The sequence below is a fragment of the Giraffa tippelskirchi genome, chromosome 6, assembly GCF_054371585.1.
Source record: "Giraffa tippelskirchi isolate mGirTip1 chromosome 6, T2T-mGirTip1v1.2.pri, whole genome shotgun sequence".
NCBI classification, from domain to species: domain Eukaryota; kingdom Metazoa; phylum Chordata; class Mammalia; order Artiodactyla; family Giraffidae; genus Giraffa; species Giraffa tippelskirchi.
The window spans coordinates 56,580,334-56,602,053 of NC_137280.1; the positions used below are offsets into that span (position 1 = coordinate 56,580,334).

Below are 21,720 nucleotides of genomic sequence, written 5' to 3' on the forward strand. Positions count from 1 at the left end.
TTTTATTTGTGGTTGTTATCTCTCTTTTTTTTTTGGTGGTTATCTCTCTATGTCATTTTACCCAAGAGAGCACATATCTGATAGTACAAAGAGATTTAAACACACATTTAGGTTGGGCACTGCAGTAATGAGGGGAGTGTGGATAGTGTGATCAGCAAAGCTGCCCGTTAGGGTCACCTGCAGTGCCTGGGCCTCTCCCTGAGGGACTCCCTCCCCCTGTTCACAGTTTAAATCAGAATAAATTTAATCTACTTTTACATTTAATTTAAAAATTCCCAGGTTATTCTAATGTGCAGTCAGGGTAGAGAACCACTTATAAACAGGCTGCGGTTTTGGTGCTATGATTAACCAGTTGTGTATTCGCAGGGAGAGCACGCTTGAATTTCTGGTGATTTGTAGCCGTCTTGTATTTTATGGTGTGAAAGACTCTGACATCATTTAGGTGATTTCCCACAGACCCATTTCACACAGTAGGAAGGACCTCACGGGGAACGTGACTGGTGTGACTGTGCAGCTGTAGGAGCCAGAGTTGGAAACTGAGGCACTGGCCTTGAATCTGCTGTGTCTCCCCCTGCATTCCGCCCCCCCACCAGTGACTGAGTCAGTGCATCTTTAGGGCTCCTCTAGTCACATACCATGTGCTGTGACGTGGTCTTGCTATGGCTGTCCAACAGATTAGCTCTCCGCACAGTACAGAGGGCAGGGGCGTCCTGGGCTCATGCAGCCCTCACGTTCCTGTGCCTGTCAGGGGCAGCCTTCCACCTGCACGCCACACTCGGTCACCTTTCTGGTACTTCAGAGAGGAGTGGAGTAAGGGATACATAGATGAGAAATGGAGGTGCTGATAGACACCTGAGACACCTGATACTTAGACATGATAATCGGCGAACTTTATGTATAAGTTCTGATTATTGACTAACTAGAAGGTGATAAATAAGCTAATTCAAGTACCACAAAAGAAAAACATTCTCTAGAGCTTATTATTATATTGACATTTTATAATCGATGTGGTGTGGTTTGTATTTGCTACTGCTCTTAGTAGATGAACTTTTGCCAGCCTTAAAAATAATTTCTAATATAGGATATCTAGGTTTTTCTAATAACTGTATTTGTCTTAATAAACGTTGACTTCTGTGTAAGTTGCTCTTTCAATATTTAACTATTAAAGATAGTAGTCAACTGTTAGTACTTTGATTTTTTTAAAAAATTGTATGTCAGGGTTTTTAAAGTTAAAAAAATTGTATGACAGAAATTAAACTTTTATTATTTCTAGAAAGATCTCTTCCCATTGGCACATATAGAATAACATTGGAATCTGTTCAGTGCAGTCAGATTCATGCTGTGTCTGTTAGATGGTGTTAGGAAGTCTTAGGCTTTGCTTTTGCATGCCTTTTTCATTTTCTCCAGTGACAGCTTATACCTTTCTTTTAGAATTATTTTGTATTATTTATCCATTTCTTTGAAAATCGTGTACTTTAAAAAAAATCTCTGACTAGCACATCATTTTTTGGTTGAAAAAGTTGTGCATGCTTGTGTTGACATACTTCAGACAACAGGGTGTAATGGTGGAAATGTCTCTTCCTACCCAGACCTCTTCGTCCCCTTCCTTGGAAGCAGCTGCATATTTTTCAGTTTTCTATGTTCTATTTTTCTGTTCTGTTTAATACAGGTGTCAAATGAACTGTAATAAAAAGCATCACATACACTTCTATCATATCCTCGATGTGTTCTACTTGTATATCACATTCTAAATAAATGAGACATTGGTGACATTGCCGTATAAGTTCTGCCTTCTATTAGTGCATTCTTTTCAGTATATTAATTACTGTTTAATTTATTAGTGATAAAGATATACCTCCATGTTATTTTAAAATTAAACAAGTCCATCCATTAAATCATCAGTGGTGTTTGTATCAGTAATGGTAGTATGTACATTTATCTGTCAAATCCATTGTATGTTAATGAAATTGTCTTTATTTTGTGTCAAGGTGATGTGAAAAAGCCTTAAATTTTCCTAGTGGACTTTAAACCTTATTTCTAAAAGTTGCCACTTTGCTTTTAGATACTATATGAGCAGAAAGCAAGAAAAGGAGAATGAGACCAGAGCTGTCTTAAGTGACAGTGTATGTAGTCCCTTTTGATCCAGAGCACTCAAGTTGACTCCCTCTGCTAGTAAAGCAGTTTGAAATACTGAATAGCAGCCTAGATTTATACATTCTTTACTTGACACCTTTCTTATAGTGCTTATTCATTCAGTCCTATTGGAAACTTCAACCCCAGAAATATTGACCTTTTAGTGATCTCTCATCCATACAACTAGATTCTTAATAGTTAATGAAAATATAAAAGTCTCTTAATGTTTTACATTCAGTGGATTACTTTAAAAGGGTAAAAGAAAAATTAGATTGATTTCCTAGAGCAATATTTTCCTTACTATGTATATAGTGTTAAATAGTTGTAGTGTAATTTGAGGTTTTTAAATGAGGAAAACTTTATTCATCATCTTCATTCATCATTGACTCAATGGACATGAATTTGAGCAAACTCTGGGAGATGGTGCAGGACAGGGAAGCTTGCTGTGCTATAGTCCATGGGTCGCAAGGAGTCGGACACAACTGAACGACTGAACAACAACAAAACAAAACTTCATTCAGTTTCTTAGCCTTTCTTGTTTCCTTAAGGAAGTCCAAGTTTTCACACTACTCAAGATTCAATACTAAATTAAAAAGTGATGTCACTGTATGTACTTCTCTGTTTAATTTTTTTTGCCATTTTCATTTATTTTTTGAAAAAAAATTATAATTTTTGTCTGTCTTTGTTAATAATAAGGAATTATAAGAGATCTTAAATAATATTGAATGGATGCTCTAATTGGCACATAAAGGATAATGGTTTGATGAAACAAAAACTGAGAAGTGAAACATTTAAGATTACATGGATCAGAATAACTTCAAAAAATTATAAAAGCATTGCAAAGGAATTTAATGCTGTCTTTTGAGGTCTGATGGATCAAGTACCTTTTTATTTAATCTTTCTATCTAAATACATTTTTCAAGTAGCATCAGTTTTTTTTTTTTAAAGCAAATCAATAGAAATATAGTAGGTTTATCTGCTTTTGACTTGAAGATGGTATCCGAACATTTTGATTTAATTTTTGTAATTAGGTAATCCCTAGATTACAAGCTGGTATTTTCATATCCCCCCCCCCCGTACATACAAAAATGTTTATTTAAATGTAAGTGTGATTTTTTTGGTTATTTTAAAGTTCTTTGAGGTCTATAGCACTCCCATATATGTTGTGTTTTTAATGGCATTCAGTAGGGGCTCATTCAGGTAGTTCCAAAGATACGTACCAGATAACCAAAAAATAACACACACGCACGCACCCCCCCACCCCCCACCCCCCCACAACACACACACTTTTTTCTGGGAGACCAATCACAAAGTAAGATAAAAATATAGCTAAAATTCGGGGGAAAAAAATGTAGAGTGGAAAACCTGATTGGCTCAGCGTCAGAAGTCTGGGAGGGGCGAGGTGACTAGGTGAGATAGTGTGTCACTGTCTGGGGGTCGCAGGGCAGGCAGGAGGCACAGTCGCCTTAGGAAACAGGAATCCGGGTGGTCATGTTCTCGGCCAGGACCAGGGTGGGGGAAGGAGCCATCCTGGGACTGTCCCCCTGCTCCTCATTCCCAGATGGTCACCCATCCTTGGCTGTGTACAGGAAGAAATACCAAGTGAGAAGTGAGAAGTGCACTGGAACAGGAGCGTCAACCAGGTTTGCCCAGTGACGGCACTCCCCTGGACACTGGGAGCTCCAGGGACAGAGGGTGTGGTCTCAGCCATGGAAGGATTTAGTACTCACTGGGCAGTGGGGTGCACACCTGTGTCAGCCCATGGATTCAGACATTTGAGAGTTAACCAAGTTTTTTAACAAGTGATAAAATAGTGGTAAATTATGATGGTGAAATGGAAAACATAATGGCAAATGACTTAAACTTCACATAGAAACGTGATTATTTCTTTGGTAGTATTGTCCTGACAGATAAACTGCTGAGAGAACTCTTTATGACTGACTTTTTTAAAGCAATGTAAATAGATTTCCATATAGCTTTATAAATCTGTGGATAGCAGATACATTTTGAGTTTTCTTTAAATGCTCCTGTGATAGGTAAATGAACAGAAACTAAAAGAGCTCTTTAAAGGCATTCTTTTGTTTATAAATTGTTTATATAAATGCTGCTGCTACAATTGCAGGTCCTTTTGGAATAAATCATGGGATTGAACTTCATTCAGATGTGGTGGAATATGCCAAGGAAAAACTGGAGAGCTTCATCAAAAATAGTGATAGCTTTGATAAGTAAGTATTCATATCTATGGTTTTGCTTTGAAAGCACTTGATAAGTAGATATGAGTGACATGTGTGTTCCTCACTACTGTTAGTTTATTGATCCTGGCTTGATTGAGCGCAGTAAAAATCAGCATGGTATAAAATGCAAGAGGAAAGTAAGTTAGAAAACTATGTTCTAATTCTTATTCTGTGTAAACATATAGTAGATTACAAGTAAATAACTTTTATGTTTTAATTATACGCTATTGTCACTTTATTAGTAGGGTATTGTTCCATTCATTAAACATCACACAGGTACCTTTTCTGAAGATAGAAGGTAAAGATGTTCCTGGCCATAGATTTGGCAACTGTGTTTATACCTTTGGGGATAGTAATTTAATAAGAGTGATACCTCTTAGCATATGGAGGACTTTTTCTTAAAAACATAAAGTTATTTAATAATATAGCTAAATGAAATTATTATAGAAATATATCACTATATCCAGTGAGGGCTGTGTTTTGAGAAATCTGTTTATAAAACCATTGTTCTGAACTACTTTCCCTTAGGGAAAATACTGCACAGGGAAGTCTTGTAGGGAAGTCTGTTTGGTGTGTCATGTCCCTAATATTCAGCAAGTAGTGATATTAATGTGGATAGTACTGTGAAACCGAAAAATTAAGATGGCATCTCTCTCTCAGCTACTCATATTTTCAAAGAGAGAAAGGCTAACAAAGTATGAGAATTGAGCTTAGAACTTAGTCCCTTTACATGACAGAGCTTTGGTCCAGAGTTCCAGTCCAGAGTTCCAACCCAGCTTGTTGGGTGTGAGCCTTCCTCACTCGACTCTGATCTGACCATGGCCGTGGCCATAGAAGTGAGAGATCTATGAGTGGGCAGGGGTCTGAGCTGAAGGTTGTTTTCTGAGTTCGGGCATCTCCTGGCATGTCTCTCCCATTCTCCTCCCTCCTCTGCCTCCCACCCCCTGGCAGTGGCACTTGGTGGGCTGAGGAACAGAAGCCTGTGCTGTAGCTTCAGTGCTCAGTACAGAGGGAGGGCTAGAGTGTCTGGGAGGGGTGTCCAGACCTGAGACCGGCAAGCCGGGAGAGTGCACATGCTGGGGTTTGGGTTTGTTCTGTAATCAGTCCAATGAGTTTGAGGAGGTCACTGGAATTTTCTGCACCAGTTTGCTGAACACTGTCCTTTTATCTTATTCTGTCTTAATAAATAGTTAACCTTTAATTCAAATTTTTGAATCATTTTTTCAAGTGCTTACCATGTTGGTTCATATTCTGTTTCCATTTCCAAAAATAACATACTGTTTGGCAGAAATAAAATAGATTTTAGTCCAAGTTATTTTGTAAGAAATTTAGATTCAATTGTAGTACCTTTGTGTCTTCATCATTTCTGTCTATCTTATAATTAGTGGTATGGTAAGTGCTTAAAATGTGAGCATGGATATTTTCATATTGTTTATTAGAACTATGGAATTTTGTGGAATTTATTGAATTTCTATTCTAAGTATTTGTTGTGATGGTCTTAATTACCATTTGGATACAATTAAACTTGGAAAATATGAAAGTAATATTAGTAAAAGCAAATGTTTAAGATTTATCTTAATATATTAGATAATAATACATTTCAGGTATTAACACATAAAGGCACAGATAATTCACTTTTGGGTCATTAATCAGGCAGAACAAGCTCAAGGAAGAACTTTGAATCATGGAAGCACCTCTACAGTATCTATGGAGACAAGTTTTGCTGACAAGGGCATGGTCCTGGCAAACAGTAAAATATGTCATTCTTTAAAGTCTTTCTTTTGTTTTAAATTAATTTATTTCAATTGGAGAATAATTACTTTATAATATCCTGATGGTTTTTGCCATACATCATCATGAATCAGCCTCAGGTATACATGTGTCCCCCCAGTCCTGAACCGCTTTCTCACTTTCCTCCCAACCTCTCCCTCTGGATTGTCCCAGAGCACTGGCTTTCTGTGTTGATGTAATTTAAATGTTGACTAATCTAGAACACAGCTAAGTTTTAAGGCTATATGTATTTAAGTGTCTCAAGTTTTAAAAATTTTTCTAAAATTGTTTTCATGTAATTGTGAGATATCAAATGTCCTTGGCTTGTATTTCTTGAGTGTTATTGTTAGACTGTGTTATACAGATTTGTTATTCTTAAAATGGTGAATCATCTCAAATACGGTGCTATGACTGATCTAAATGTTTCTTCATAATTTTTAATGGTCGTATTATTTTAGTTAAAATAATCAGACTTTATAATATGGTTGTTTCTGAAATGTTGCAACTTATTTTTAAAACAGATTCTTCTGTTAACAGACTATTCTTAAAAAAACAGTCTGGAAATGTTACCTATTTTGGTTTTCAGGTAGTTTCTGAAATAGTAGTTGTGTACTTCAGATTATAAAGGTATCTTGCTTACCAAGGTAGCAGGTACTGGCAAATGCTTTGTTTTGCATAAAGTCATGACTTGGGTGGAAGTTAAGTAGTCAAAGCTGATGGGTCATTTAATGGACTCCTTTTGGGGTCATTTATCATTTGATTTTGGTGATGGAAATGATAAAGATGTAGCAATTTTCTTCCTGTCTTTATGTTTTGATGATTTCTTTGCACTTTTTCTTGGTGTTTGTGGAGAATATTTCTATTTACTTTCAGTTTTTAAATTTGAAAAACTTGCCATGCAAAGTGATTTTTAAAAATTCTATTCCTAAGCAGTTTTACTATATTTACTTGTGCACAGGTCATCAAAATACTTGTTTTAATTAATATAAAGTAACTCAGGACAAAATTGCTATTTATGTATCCCTTAGTACTTAGGACCAGGCCACCTTGATTGTGTGTAACAGGAAGACAATAGAAAGCTAAAACCTAATATTTATCCAGTCTTATATATCCTCTTGGTTTGGATCTTACCAGTTGCTTTTTCAAAAGTATTATCATATCACTTATGATTTAAACTGTATCTTTGAAGTTTTCTTATATGTATCTATTGGAGATCATAATAAACTCCCAAATATAGTAGGTGAGAATAGAGTCAATAAACTACTCAACATTAGAATGTATAATGTAAGATATAGATTAAAGAAAAATGCAGGTGTATGTTTTTGTGTATGCTTATAAAGGAGCCTTGGTTCCTGAGTCTTGAAAGTACTATTTTTTCTTTCAGAAAAAAATATCCTTAATACAATGTTAATACTTGTAAACTTTGTTTCTGTGACTTAGTTCTGTATCAGCAAATGCGAAGATTTGGTGAGGCTACTGTGAGTTTACTGTGCTTGGAGGCAGGAGAGAAGGCAGGTTCTCCAGTGTGGTTTCTTCCTGTGCTCTGCTTCCGGTGTTCCCAGACTCACTGACCTTCCCTTATGAACTGACACTTGATTCCACAGGTTCTCTAGAACACTGGCAAGCGTTTTCAGTGAAGGAGCAGATAGTAAATATTTCTGGCTTCTTGGGCTAAGTGGTCTTTTGGCAGTGCGCAGCCTTCCTCAGACGCTCCGAGCAGGGGTGGGCGGGGGGTTCTATCTGCTTCATTACCGGAGCAAGTACAGGTTGCATGCGGCCTGTTGTCTGCGGTGTGCTGGCTTGTTCTGCTCTTCACACACGTTCTCCAGGAAGTCTTTACTTTAGCCCATCCTGTTGTAAACAAGTCTTCCAGCCCCAGGTTTAAAGGCCCTTGGGTATCTGGCTTTCATGGGGGAAGGCCAGATCATCTGAATCGGTTTTGTGTATGTACCATAAGCAAAACAGTCTCTCCAGCTATGTTTACTTGGAAGAGGATGTCAGATAAAAGGAGCATGGATTATACCTTGTAAGTGCTTTGTGAATTGATAATTGGCATAGTATTTATTCACAACTACATGTATGTGTTTGTGTAATATGTGTACATGTGCATGCAGCTGACCTGACTCCTTAGGGGGAGGGCATGCTTTGGGGTGAGGTGTTTCCTGTGAGACAGTAGGTCCTGTCTCCTCTCCCCTCCAAGGACACTGTACCTTGTTTTGGAAATGCTTTCCTGCCAGAAGCCACATGAGTGTAGCATTGTCTGCTTTATTGAAGATTTTCATTTTGTTTACATGGAGGACCATTGTTTCCTGTAGTTTGTTGTATAAATGAGTCACAGTATGAGTACTGAAGACAGTAATGAAATGATGAAAATGATAGCAGTTAATGTGTGTCATCTGCACCATTCTGAGCTGTACCCACAGTCCTAGAGGCAGTGTTGGTGTCCATGTTTCCCAGATGGGAGGATAGGATCAGACAGGCTGTAACTTCAGCTAGGCCTGTCTTGTTGTTTAGTTCTGATCTAGCTATAATGATGTAAAAACTGATTTATTCTAATGTTCTTCCCAGCAGTAAGATTGCCAATGAATTACAGCCTAGCAGCTTAGCCCCAGATAACAGAAGTTGAAGCGGCACCTTTATTTCCATCATTTATTTTTTTCCAGGTTAGAATTTAGGGAGTGCTGTTAGCCTGGTTAAATGCATGATAACCTTTTTATCACAGAGCACACCTTCCCTGTTCATTAATGAGACTTACCTTTGGGGTGGATGTCTGGGGGTCAGAGATGAGTTGGAGAGGCTGTGCCTTCTTCAGGTGAGGTCAAGGTATAAATTCTAAATTAAATTCAGGGTTAGTGTAGTCATTTGCATTTTAGAAGATTTAATGGATGTATGGCTGGGTGTAGTGTCCTAATTTTATTTTTGATTATAGGCTCCTTTTTCACATAATTCGTATTGGATTGGAGAAAATGAAATGATACTGTGTTCTGTCACCTTTATCACTGGAGCAGTCCCACTTCATCTTGAAGAGAATTGTGGCATACTTGAAGAAGTTTTGCTATCTGTAGATTTATAGTCAACATTATTTTGAACTCTTTCTAAGATAGTTGAACATTTGGGTATATCAGTCATGTTCAGATGGTAGTTTTATGAGAGATACAGATTTTAAACACAGTTTTTAATCATGACAGACATCCAAATGGTGGGACAGAGAAATGCTTAAAAATAGTCCTCTAAGCTATCAGTTATGTATTTTAACATCAGTTAGAAATGGTATGGGGGGAGGTTTGATAGCTTCTGACACATTATTGGGAAAAGAAGAAATTATTCCAAGAATAAAACACTGACAGAAATAAAAGTTTGTAGCCCAAGTTATTTTATAAGAAATTATTGTTGAAATATGAGGGCTCACTTTCATATCATGTACCGGTCACACTTCCTATAAAATGTTTAGGGATTGTTTTTGGTCCTGTGGCATTTCCTAAAGCTCTGTTCAGTGGAAAATCTGTGTATTTACTCTTAACATTTTGCTTTAAATAATATTTAAATTATTCTGAGGTGCGTTTGGTGCAGTTGGAAGGGAAACCTCTTGTAAAGGTAAAGTCTTTGTTTTTTAAATGTTGTAAAATTCAATAGCTTAATTCTTGGTTACAAGAGTTTTTGAATGGTATAACTGTATTTGGAAAAGAAGAGATGATTATTTCCCTGGGTTTTCTTCCCAGTGGAAGGTTGTGAAGTTTGTCTTGTTTTAATGAAGTTGTCATAGCTGTCACAGTTCAAAATGCACATTTTGACAAAGTGTTTTAAGAAAAAGAAGTATCTGTGATTCACTTGGCAGGTTGTTTTGGGTGAGGTATGAGAACACTATAGGAGTCTTTCCTGAGTCCTTGAAATCCTTTATCGCGCTGGAACAATAGTCTAAAATGTTGATGACAGCATCCTGTGGCACGTGATAATCTAGGTGTGCAAATTTTCAGCCCCGATTTCAACAGTGTATTGAAGGGGAATGTTGTTTTTTCTACTCTCAGTCAGCTCCTAGACCTAGAATACCCGTCTAAGAGGGAAGCTGCAGGGCAAGGCTAGGTCACCCTGATCTCCTAGCAGCTTATCAGAGAATTATGTGGGCACGTTGGCAAGGTCCCTGCTGTGAATGGAGCGTCTGTGCGTCTGGAGATGAAGATAACCCAGCATGCACCTGTAAAGGAGACCCCTGCCGAGGTAAGTGATGGAGTCGGTGCCCTTTTGGCCAAGCGCTCATGTCATAAACCAAGATACCTGTGCTCTCGGTTTTCCCACAAATATTGTTTGTATGTTTTGTTTTAGTAAGGGTATGTCAGATACTCTCCCTTTCTATATAAGTCTAAAAAGCCATTAGGTTTTTAGGTTTAAATCAATAAATGATTATAAGTCTAAAGTGATTGAATTTGTAGTTATTACAGTTAAGAACTACTTCTTTTTTTGTATACAGATAATTTACATGGTTAGGAAGTACAACTAGGTGGAATTCAGGAGTTTAAGACATCTGTACCTGGGAAATTTTGTTTTGGAAAATTTCTTCAAAGAATAAAAATGACTGCTACCTTTCATGTTACTAACAGACAAAAAATTTTAATGAGCTGCGCTAAATCAAGTATGAAAACTAGGAGAGAACACAAGATCGATACTTTTAGGATTAAAATTAGAACCATAGAAAATATCCTTTTGGTAGGCCTCTTGTCGTTTTTTTTTTTTTTTTTTTAATTTTTGTGGTTTTCTTTTATTTTCCTTTCTTGGGTTCCATTTATGGTAGTTGATGTGAAAAGTGGAGTTTAGATTTTCTCCTTCACTGTTTTCAAACCTAGATTTTATATGCAAATCTACAAATAGTGAAAACCTCTGGTTAGTTCATTAATGCAGACTTCTGGATTATACAGAATTGTGTTTATGGTATAAAATATGTCCTTTGCCTACAGAGGTTTGTGGAGACTTAGAGAAGGTGCAGTTTTCAGAATCTAGTAAAGCTAAAAGGAAGAAACTTTTATTTTCCTCTTTATGCTGGAAAAATTAATCGCAGTTGTAATTTACTCTGACCACCTGGTAGCTGTCATTCTTGCCTCACATCAGTCAGTTGTTCTTTATACATATATGAGCACATCCGTAAACATTTGCCTGAAGAATTTTAATCATAGATGTTTGGGAAAATATTGTTAGCAGTAGAACTTGTGTGAATTTATTTACATGAAATGCTGTTATAAAAACAAGCCATAATTTCAATATCAGAATATAAAGTGTCTAAGTAAGATCCTCATCTCTACCTAGTCAGAAATGCTAACACTCATCTCCAAGTCCTTTTAGGAAGGATCATCTTTAACCCATGTATGTATTAAAAAATAATGTTGTAAGTATAGGCAGTTTGAGAGTTATTTTGTTTCCTTAACTATCATGAAGGACTTGCGTATTATTGGTGGAGAAGGTGAAGCCTCAACTGTGGATATAATAAACAGTCCCCAAATGAAACACTGTCTCTGCTAGGCTGTTTCTTGTAACTATTAAGTCACTGTGTTTTAGTGTTCATATTTTAAAATATCACACCTTTCTCCCTGATTATGTCCTTGAAACTTTGCTATTTTGTATCTAGAAATAGTCTAGCCCTACTACTCCTTTTGGAATGTTGCCTCAGTTCAGTTAAACTTTCAAATTTGAGTGTAACTAGTAAAGGAAATGAATTTGGTATACTAAACGAAAAGGTCTTCACACTTTTGGAAGACCCCGTATTCATGTTAGAAGTGTATGTTCCATTTGCATTAGTAGAAATCATTTGTAAATGTAAAGGTCTAACTTTTCTCTGTAATGATTCTTTGTAACACTTCCTAAATGGAAGAAGATAGTATACTTGGCTCAGATCTGCCTTGTAGGGGAAGAGCCTTTGTTTCCTAGAATAAATAAGGGTGGCTTATTTAAGATCTTCAGAAAGGCCACTGAAAAGCACCTTTAAGTTAGGGGACAGGTTGGTTTATTAAAGGCAAGGTTTTGTTTTGGCTTTTTTACTGTTTTAAGCTTTGCTTTTTTTTGGCACTTTGGGGGAAAAATCATGTGTTTTGTAACATGAAACTACAACTATCTATAGTTTCCAATTTAGTAAAGCAAGAACCATCATGTTGATTTAGAGGGTGCCACAGGTTTGTATTTTTTTCTGTAACTGTTTCTGGGCAAACCTCTAGTCCTGAGATTATTGTGATTAGCATATTTGTCAAGTTTGAGTTCACATTCAAAGTTGGTAGGTGGAAAAGATGACAAAACAATTAGATTTCTTAGGTTTTTCACGTAAATGTTTCTTGAGGACTGTAAAAGGTGATGGAGGTATAATTAAAGTTCAGAAAAGTGTTCAAAGAGATAATCAGGGAAAGCAGGAGAATGTCCAAGAGGAAAGTTTGTGCTCAGGAAAGTATTTGAAGCTTCTATTCACAGCTGATAAAGTAGAAGGGCGGTTGCTTAGTGCTTTCAGTTTATGTGGCTGTTGAAATACACACACACACACTAACACACACACACATATTTAAACGAGATCTTGAGATATTTTACATGCTAAGTATTTGAGATACTGAGATATCATGTGATTTTTATCCTTTCCATGCATCTCATTTTCCACCAGCCACATTTCAGGGCTCCTGTCTGCACAAGACTGGTGGCTAGTGGGGTTGATTGTCCTGTCTCACCTCTCAGATCCCAGCTTACCGTTTCTTGGGGAGCCTTACTCTGGCTCCCCAGGCCTGTCAGTTCCCTTGCATCCTCAGCCATACTTATGGAGTGGTGTTCCTTTAGAGCATTTATCATCCTTGTAAGTTCATCTTTAATTGGTTAGATTTTTGTCTCTTTCACTGCATTAGGCATGAGTGCCTCCCACTGTATATCCAGTCTTTACACACAACTGGGGCTCCACAAATAGTATTTGGAGTGAATTGTGCTCATTGCTAGTGTCAGGCCACTTGACCAGAGTCACATTTGATTTTAGAGTCAGGTACTCAGTTCTTCCTAGTTCGTTTTGCTGGGATGAGAATGTATAAAAATATCACTAATTTGAGAAGCAGTTTTAACTCTAAATTGTTTACTTGTAATGGTGTTTTCGTAGATAATAGTTCTGTAAGCTATCATATATTTTTAACTACTAGGAAGGTTTTAAACTATAAGCATATTTTTGAGTTGATTTAACAGACTTAATGATAAAAGAGGTTTAATAATTCAAAATAATTTTACTTAAATTCCTTGCTCATGTTCATCTAGAAAATTTTAAGAGTGGCTTAAATTATTGTAAAATTAAGTTCTTTAAAATGAACTTTTATAATAATGAGGGTTTTTAGATTGGAAAATACTAGTCTTTTTTCTTTTCAAAGACTGCTTACTGTAACTTTGAGATGATTAAACCATGTGATCCACAATATCTAGTAATTTAAAGGCCAAGAGATTGTTTTGGCTATATTTTAGACAATCTTAGGTTGTCCAGTAGTCTTGAGTATAAGAGAGAAATTAAATGCTGTCCATTACATATGTAAGTTTATACTTTCGTGAGTGTTATGCAAGTAGAAAGACTGAGATCTTCCTGAAGAGTTGGGTAAGAGTGCTTTGTGTAGTGTAGCTCATACTTGAACTGTATCTTGAAGGGATGCTGGGCGTTCAAGAAGCAGAGAGGGAGGGTCCATGCAGTCACAGGAACAGCACAAAGATGCAGGGGACACTTTGTAGTGTTTCCTCTAAATGACTGGAGGCCTGTAATTTCACCCATGGCTACAGCAGTGTCTCTGGGGTGGGGGCAGAGCCAGGAAGGGCCCCATGTGGCCTCTGAGAGGTGGGAACCTGTCCTGAGCAGCTGGGCACAGGGTGGCAGTGGGGGGTGGGGGACACCCAGAAAGTGTGGGCACTGGGCAGTCACAGTAGAAGGAGCTGGGGTTAGGGCCACCTGCCCCTGTGGATGTCGAGAGGAGAGGGCAGGGTCTGCACTATTTCCCACCCCATTTCCCACTCCGAACAGGAAGCTGAGGACTGGGCATCGTTCTGGGAAACTCTTCTTTAAATCTCAGTGACCACGGGGTGTCTGTATATTTAGTGAATTTAATGGAAACATATGTAAAAAGTCTGTGCTGTGCTTGGTCGCTCAGTCATGTCCAACTCTTTGCTACCCCATGGACTGCAGCCCGCCAGGCTCCTCTGTCCATGGGATTCTCCAGGCAGGAATATTGGAGTGGGTTGCCATGCCCTCCTCCAGGGGATCTTCTCAACCCAGGGATGGAAGCCAGGTCTCCTGCATTGCAGGCAGATTCTCTACCGTCTGAGCCACCAGGGAATCCCTGGTAATAAGTCTGTTAATTACCAAAGGGCAGGATACATTTTAAAAATAAAAATGATTTCAGAGACATTTTTCACTGCATGCTGAGCCTTTTAATGCAAATTATTTTGTCCTCAGATGATAACCTGACTTTGCTGTGTGGTCATGTTAATTTTAATCAACTTAAAATCGAGAGGATATTTTCATGAATTAATTTCTTAAAATTACCGTACATGTTTTGTTAGTGCATTGGGGTTTTAACTATGTATGTTAGAGACTGTTTCAGTTTGTCAGTCACAAGAGTGTTGTTGTGATGGCTTTTCACTATACTCACCTTCTGAGCCTTAAGTAAGGTTTCAGTGTGGGGGAAAAATAGGTTGATGTTTTGGAAAAAATGTACACTGTGTCATTGATAATAAAACAATATACTTGATCACTGTTAGATCTCATAAATATAATTCAAATTTTATATTTTATCCTTATAATTAATTTTGGTAACTTCACTGTTTCAAAGAGTTGGATTATGTTAATTTTTTAGGTCTTATCTTTTGTTTAAATGAATTAAAATACTTTTTATTTCTCCATACAGGTTTGAGTTCTGTGAGCCTGCATTTGTGGTTGGTAATTGCCTGCAGATAGCATCGGACAGTCATCAGTATGATCGAATCTACTGTGGAGCTGGGGTCCAGAAGGACCATGAGAACTACATGAAGATTCTGCTGAAAGTTGGGGGCATTCTGGTCATGCCCATAGAGGACCAGGTAGCGGCCACTGTCCTTCTGCTTGATGGCACAGGAGACACACTCAGTGTAGGATGGGGGCTGTTACGTCAGTGAAAGGTGGACTATGATTGTTAAGGAAGAAGTACTCTCCACACAGGTATCTGGATAGAAAAGCGCATTGAAATGGACTCATAGCTCTTAACCAGAGCAGGTGTGGAAAAGGCCCCTTACCTACGGAAAGAAGAGCCAAGCTGAGCTCTGCCCATGTGGTGTTGGCCACACTGCCCCTCCACACACACACCCCAACCCACCAGTGTCCTCGCTGTTGAATGTGGTGGCCTCTTCTAGCTGAAGGGGTGTGGTTGGAACTACTTACTCCATTTCAGAAACCAGTAAATTTTTTGATCTTCTTTTAGTACTACATAGACTCATTTGAAACTATTTTTCACCTACTTGCTTCCTTTGATTTGGAATTATTAGGTATAATAAATGTGTGAAATAATAATCTATTCAGAAAATGGGTGGATGTTTTACTTTAAAAATTTATAAATATATATTTCAAAAAATATCTTTTATGTTCATACTAACCTCAGTCTGAGATGTTTACAACACCCTGTGGTTTGTAAGTGGGAGCTGGACTGTCCCAGATGACTGGGACCTAGTGTGGTCGTCTTGGCATCTCTGAGAGTTCTCTACTTTCACAGCGTGTGAACTGCAGGTTGGAGGACTTCATCGCACTGTGTTTGTCGGTTATTAAAAAGAGAGAATATAAAGCATTCATTAGCATACGTTCTTGGAAAAACATTAACTTGAATGCTTCCAGAGTTGAGACTCCCAGATTAATCATCTCTTTCCTGTTTTCCTTTAAAGATATATTTTTAAAGATCTAAAATATGGTTTCCCATTGATATTTTATTGAATATTTCTATATACATTATGCTAATGTAAAATATAATAATGGGTTGACTTTTATAATATAAATTGATGATACTGATTTGTCCTGATCAAGCCATGTACTGCTGATGGGTGTTTGCTGAGTGGGAAAGCTCTAATCCCTTTGTGACTAATTACGTTTATTCATGAAGTATGAAGTTGGGATTAGAATCTGTATTATTACCACCCTGGAAGATTGTGAAGTTGACTCATTGGTTCAGTAATCAAAATGTGTTCTTATTGATATAACACTTTAACTACACAACTGTGTGAGATGTGTGTTTTGGGAGCCAGTGGCTGGTATGTGTTAGAATAACACCCTTTGATGATATCAGACCGCCATATTAATATAACCTGCAGAGCCATTTGTGTGCATGGAATATATTGTGAAACCAGTACTTGGGCGATTTCTCCTGTATTAGTTTATGGTAAATATTTAAATGAAGGTAATTGGGTACATTCAAACACAAGTGATTATAGAGCAGTCTCTGCTATTTTTCTGTTAAAACAAACTTGTGACTGTAAGGTGGTCACACTTCCCTGACTGAGCCATTCTGTTTTTTTTTTTTTGCCCTCTAAATAGTTAACACAAATTATGCGAACTGGACAGAACACTTGGGAAAGTAAAAACATCCTTGCTGTGTCATTTGCTCCGCTTGTGCAGCCAAGTAAGAATGACAATGGCAAGCCAGACTCTGTGGGCCTCCGTAAGTAACCTTGTGGGAGATAAACAGAGCTGACGTGTGTGTGTGTTAGAGAGAACCTTCCTTGTAGTTGTGGCCTGAGAGCTTCAGTTCACAGTACAATTCTGTAGCAGTTAGGACTAGTATTGTCTGGTCCACTGGATCTTCTTAGGACTAGGAACCGGAGGATGAAAGTACAGAAAGCACTTATTTTTGAATAATTAGGGCTGAGAATTGTCTGAAAGTTTTTGTATTATCAGAAGAACACTTAAATGAAGCTATTTTAGGACTTGGGAATGTTAGAAGTGGCTGAAGCAGGTCTGAGTCCTTTTCCACTCTGGGACCCTTGGGTTCTTCTGAACTTGGGCTGCTGTGACAGGTCATCGGTGTGGTGGGTCCCTGGAACAGCAGGCAGTGTTGGCAGGAGAGGCAGACAGTGCCCAGACAGTGCAGACAGTTGAAAGAGCACCGATAGTGTGGGGGAGTCTGGAGCAGAGCCACCGAGAAGACGGAGGTGTTTCTTGGCATCTTTGTAACTTCTGAAGTTCTCTCCTGGGTGATTCTCCACCCCACCTCCTACAGTGACCCTTCCATGTTTGCCTCCTCTGTCTGCCCCTCTGTCTTAGCATGTCATGGTGGGCTGACAGCAGGTCATGGTGGGGTGATGACACCCCCATTTCTGTCGCCAGCCCTGCCCCTGCCCCTCAGTCCCCTGACTACTCAGTTCTCCTGTGCTCCACCTGCTGTGAGTTACCTGTCCTTCCCAAGAGGGTTTATGCACATGCCTGGGTGGGCTGTCTGTGCCCACGACCCCTTTGCCACCCAGTCTGCTGGCCTCGGTACTGGAGTGATCTGCATGTAGTCAGTGCTCTTCCCCGAGTCTGTGTATGATAAAAGTCAAAGTTTTTACATGTCTCTGTCTTCTGATGTTCACTGAGAAGTGAACAGTATGTAATGTTTCACTTTTTATGTTTTCTGTGTGTTTTTAGCCCCCTGTGCTGTCAGGAACCTGCAGGACTTGGCCCGCATTTACATCCGACGCACACTTAGGAATTTCATAAACGATGAGATGCAGGCCAAGGGGATTCCTCAGAGGGCTCCGCCCAAAAGGAAGAGGAAGCGGGTCAAGCAGAGGATTAACACTTACGTCTTTGTGGGCAACCAACTCATCCCCCAGCCTCTCGACAGTGAGGAGGACGAGAAGATGGAGGAAGACAAAGAGGAGGAGGAGAAGGAGCCGGGCGAAGCCTTGAAACCGGAGGAGCCACCCCAAAACCTGCTGCGGGAGAAGATCATGAAGCTGCCCTTGCCAGAGTCTCTAAAAGCCTACTTGACATACTTCAGGGAGAAGTAGCTTAGAGCAAGAACAAAGGATGCCTACTGATAATTCCTTGCGTCTTGAAAATGTAGCATTTGTTAGGAGTTAAAAGAGAATTCTTTCTTTCATCAGAGTAAATTTATAGTGGAAAAAAGTATAACTTGTTTCTGTCTTAGTAATAAAAATGATGTATTCAGTGATTAAAAAGAATACCTTTTATAAAATATATTTTTCTTTAAATCTTGGAAAAATTGCTGTTTTAACTCAGAGCAGCTTCAGGAGTGGAACTCAGCTGTAGTCAGGACTGGGTCTGCAGATCCCCATTTGGTTCCTGACAGAACTAGTTAGTAGTGGTGAGGGCTTGACTTAACTTCCCTCAGGGAGACACAATCATGAAGCGCATGTGATCGGATTTGAACTGCAGTCATATGCAGTTCTGCATGGGAACTCAAGGAAGGCAGAGGCTTTGCAGACCCCCTACTTGCGTTGCAGTCCCCACTGCCAAGTTGCTGTAGACCTACTCCGGGCAATGTATGAGTGCAATAACAGTACTGAATAATTTAGCTTTAAAAACCCATGTTTCATGGAATTCAACAGCACCGCTACTCTCGCTTTTGAATCTGTTGCCAAAAGACATGGGGAAAATGTCTGCTTCTCTCATCAAGATTTTAAGAGCACATCAAGTGAAGATCAGAGCAAAACATACATGCTTAATACAGCTCTTAGTTTGTATGGACCCTTGACATTTTCAGTATTTAAACATGATGAGGCTGTGTTACTCTGAAGCTTTAGAAGGTAGTGGTATATTTAGGACTGTTTTCCCTGTCGTCCACTGTATAGAGTATTTGGTTCGGGAGAGGCATAGTTCTGTGTGACTGTCGATGGCTCGTGGGTGAGTCAGGCCAGAGCGGGCTGGCCACAGGTGCACTTTAGCAGAGGGAGCTTCTGGTTGATTGCAGGTTTGCCCTGGACAGGTAGGCAGGACAGCCTGCCCTGGTCTGAAACTCACCTCTTTGGTGTCGGGAGTGTTCAGAGAAATGACATGTAGAGACCTTTTGCTTTGAAAATGCGGAGTCATAGTTTAATCTTGGGACCTGCATTGGGCTCATTTAACTTCTTCCCATGTTTTTATTTTGTGGTTGTTTCTTGTGGTGAAATAACAGTGATTTTCATTTTTCGCTTAATATCACATACTTTATTCATTATTTGAATGTTAGTGGTAAAACAGGTAGTAAATGCCATTCTTAGCTTACTAGGGCCTGAAGAGTCATTCCTTGCTTAGGAAAGTAAACAGTATAGCGTATTTACTATTTAGTGTTCTGATGGATTATATATATTTTTAGAAGGAAGAATTTGAGAGTGTCACTTACTGCCACCAGCATCACTGTTACAACTGTTGGTCAGACATGCTTGAGGAAATGCAGTCACAGTGCAGTTGAAGGACTATGATGTTCTGCAGAGGTTCACACATGGACGGTTCCAAAAACACCTCAGTTCTGAAAACTCTACACATGTAAAAACAAGTGTTAGAAATATTCTTTCATGAATTATCCCAAGATCCCTTTAGTAACGTCAAAGATGATTTCACGGAAGCTGTTGGTTTTATACCAGCGACTGAGCTGAGGGCTAAGAGGTTGGGGGTATAGTGTCTCCACAGGGTTTCTTAGATGACTACTGAGCTGTAGTTACTGTTATGTGCCCATCTCATTTCTATCAAGGAAAAACAATTGTTTCATATAGTTATCATATTAGAAATGGTCATTTTATTTTGAAACAAATGTGTTTTAGGAAATTAATCTTGAGTTCCTGGTGCCCACATATTTTTATCTTGTACCCTCACCCCAGCTTTGATTTTGAAGCAAGTGTCCACGTATGTAAAGATAACCTTTTCTTAAATGATTTTACTATTCATGAGGGAAGTTTTTGTTAAGGATATATTTGAAGATTGACTTTTTCATATCAGCTTTCATTCTATTGGCCTTGGCAATAGATTTTCATAATCACTGCCTATTTTTGGTCATTGAAATGTATCTTTTGTGTTTTTAAATGCATTTGTTTTACAGTTGTGACTTTACTATTGAAGAAGTAGAAATAAAAAATGAAATTTTAAGTGAAAGCCCTTTATTAATGGGAATATATTAGAATGATTGAGGATATTTTGGGTGTTTATTTTTTAATGAATCATGTTATATTTGAGTGTGAATAATTATGCTTTATAGGTGGAGAGGTTGCAAATAAAGATGAAGTAATTGAAGGTGATGAGCAGTGCATTCATGGGGTTTTACAGCGGGATAAGCTTTATTTATTTTGCAGAGAGGAAGTAGGACTGAAGAGGGGAGCAACACTTCCCTAAGTGAGACCGCTGGTTGGAGATGGCATGAAATAGTGTCCAGCATCTGATAAAGTCCAAAAACTGCCAGCCACACTGTAACTACCAGGAAGGTCATTTAAATCTGTGCTGCTTGTTGGTTGATATATCTTGGTTCTAGTATTAATAAAAATGTCATTAAAATAGCATTCATAGTTAAAATACAGAAAATGTAAGCATCGGTTTCTAGCTGTTTGAGAGGATAAAAGTGAAGCAAAAGCTGTTAAATTACAGGAAAACTTGGAAAATTATTTTAAATAAACACTTGCATATAATTAAGCATCACTGTCAGTGGGCCTGCGTTTTCTTTTTCCCTTTTCAAGTTTAGAGAAGCTCAGTACCTGTGGATATATGCTGAATTACAGCACAGAGGTGTCTGTGTCTGGACATCTTATTGCCTTTTGGCTGCTGCCACGTCTGAAGGCTGTGGGGTTCTTAGAAGTTAATTTTTATAAACTATTTGAGTAGACGAGGGATATTTATAAGGGGCATGCGAAGTCTAAGGACTGATTGAATGTATGTTTAAGGGCAGGCATCTGGCTTTCTGTGGTTTTACACTCGTATATCAAAGCAATGTGAGTGCACCCTATGCATTCCTGTGCACTCACTTTCACTGCACATTGTCTTTCTGAGCCTGGTCCCTGTTGTCTGTAGCGATGCTAGGTCACAGCTCGGTTACCTGTTCATCCTACTGCTGATGGACAGGTGGTCCCCCAGACCACTCAGCATGCCTGTGGCTGTGTGCACCGGAGTCCTCAAGCACCCAGCCAGGAGCAGGAACCACTGCCCGGAGGCCGTGACAATGTCCACCTTTCCCGGATGGTGCAGAATCGTGCAGACTTGTGTCCCTTCCAGCAGTGTTGAAATGTTCTAGCTATTCCATATCCTCACTTACATCTGACACTGAACTGCTGTTGGGCTTTGTCACTTATTAGAGAGGTTTTGCATCTTTTAAAGTGCTTCTTGGTTTCAGATTTCCTTTTGATAAAATTCCCATTAAAATTTGGTAAAATCTGAATTCACCAAAATCCTTTTGGTAAATTCCCATAAAAAAATGAAATTAAAAGATGCTTTGCTCCTTGGAATAAAAGTCATGACAAAGCTTATGACAAAAGCTAGACAGTGTATTTAAAAAGGAGACATTACTTTGCCAACAAAGGTCCATCTAGTCAAAGCTATGGTTTTTCCAGTGGTCATGTATAGATGTGAGAGTTGGACCGTAAAGAAAGCTGAGCACCGAAGGATGGATGCTTTTGAACTGTG

The 21,720-nt window shown here is 38.7% G+C and overlaps 1 protein-coding gene across 10 annotated transcripts in view; it reads left to right on the forward strand.

Annotated features, from left to right (window-relative positions):
* The window catches only part of PCMTD1 (protein-L-isoaspartate (D-aspartate) O-methyltransferase domain containing 1), a 51,206-nt gene extending 30,464 nt beyond the window's left edge, over positions 1-20,742 (forward strand). For 4 of the 10 annotated variants that reach the window (XM_081497967.1, XM_081497964.1, XM_081497966.1 and 1 more), the window contains 4 exons: positions 4,256-4,358; positions 15,023-15,194; positions 16,672-16,795; positions 17,761-20,742. In XM_081497967.1, coding sequence (XP_081354093.1) covers positions 15,141-15,194; positions 16,672-16,795; positions 17,761-18,125 — 543 coding nt within the window. In that variant the 5' untranslated portion in view covers positions 4,256-4,358; positions 15,023-15,140 and the 3' untranslated portion in view covers positions 18,126-20,742. Of the gene's footprint in view, positions 1-4,255; positions 4,359-7,748; positions 8,164-9,066; positions 10,353-15,022; positions 15,313-16,671; positions 16,796-17,760 lie in introns of those variants that run through there. The other 6 variants (XM_081497968.1, XM_081497969.1, XR_014056028.1 and 3 more) reach the window with 4 other exon arrangements.
* The last annotated feature ends 978 nt before the right edge of the window (positions 20,743-21,720 follow it).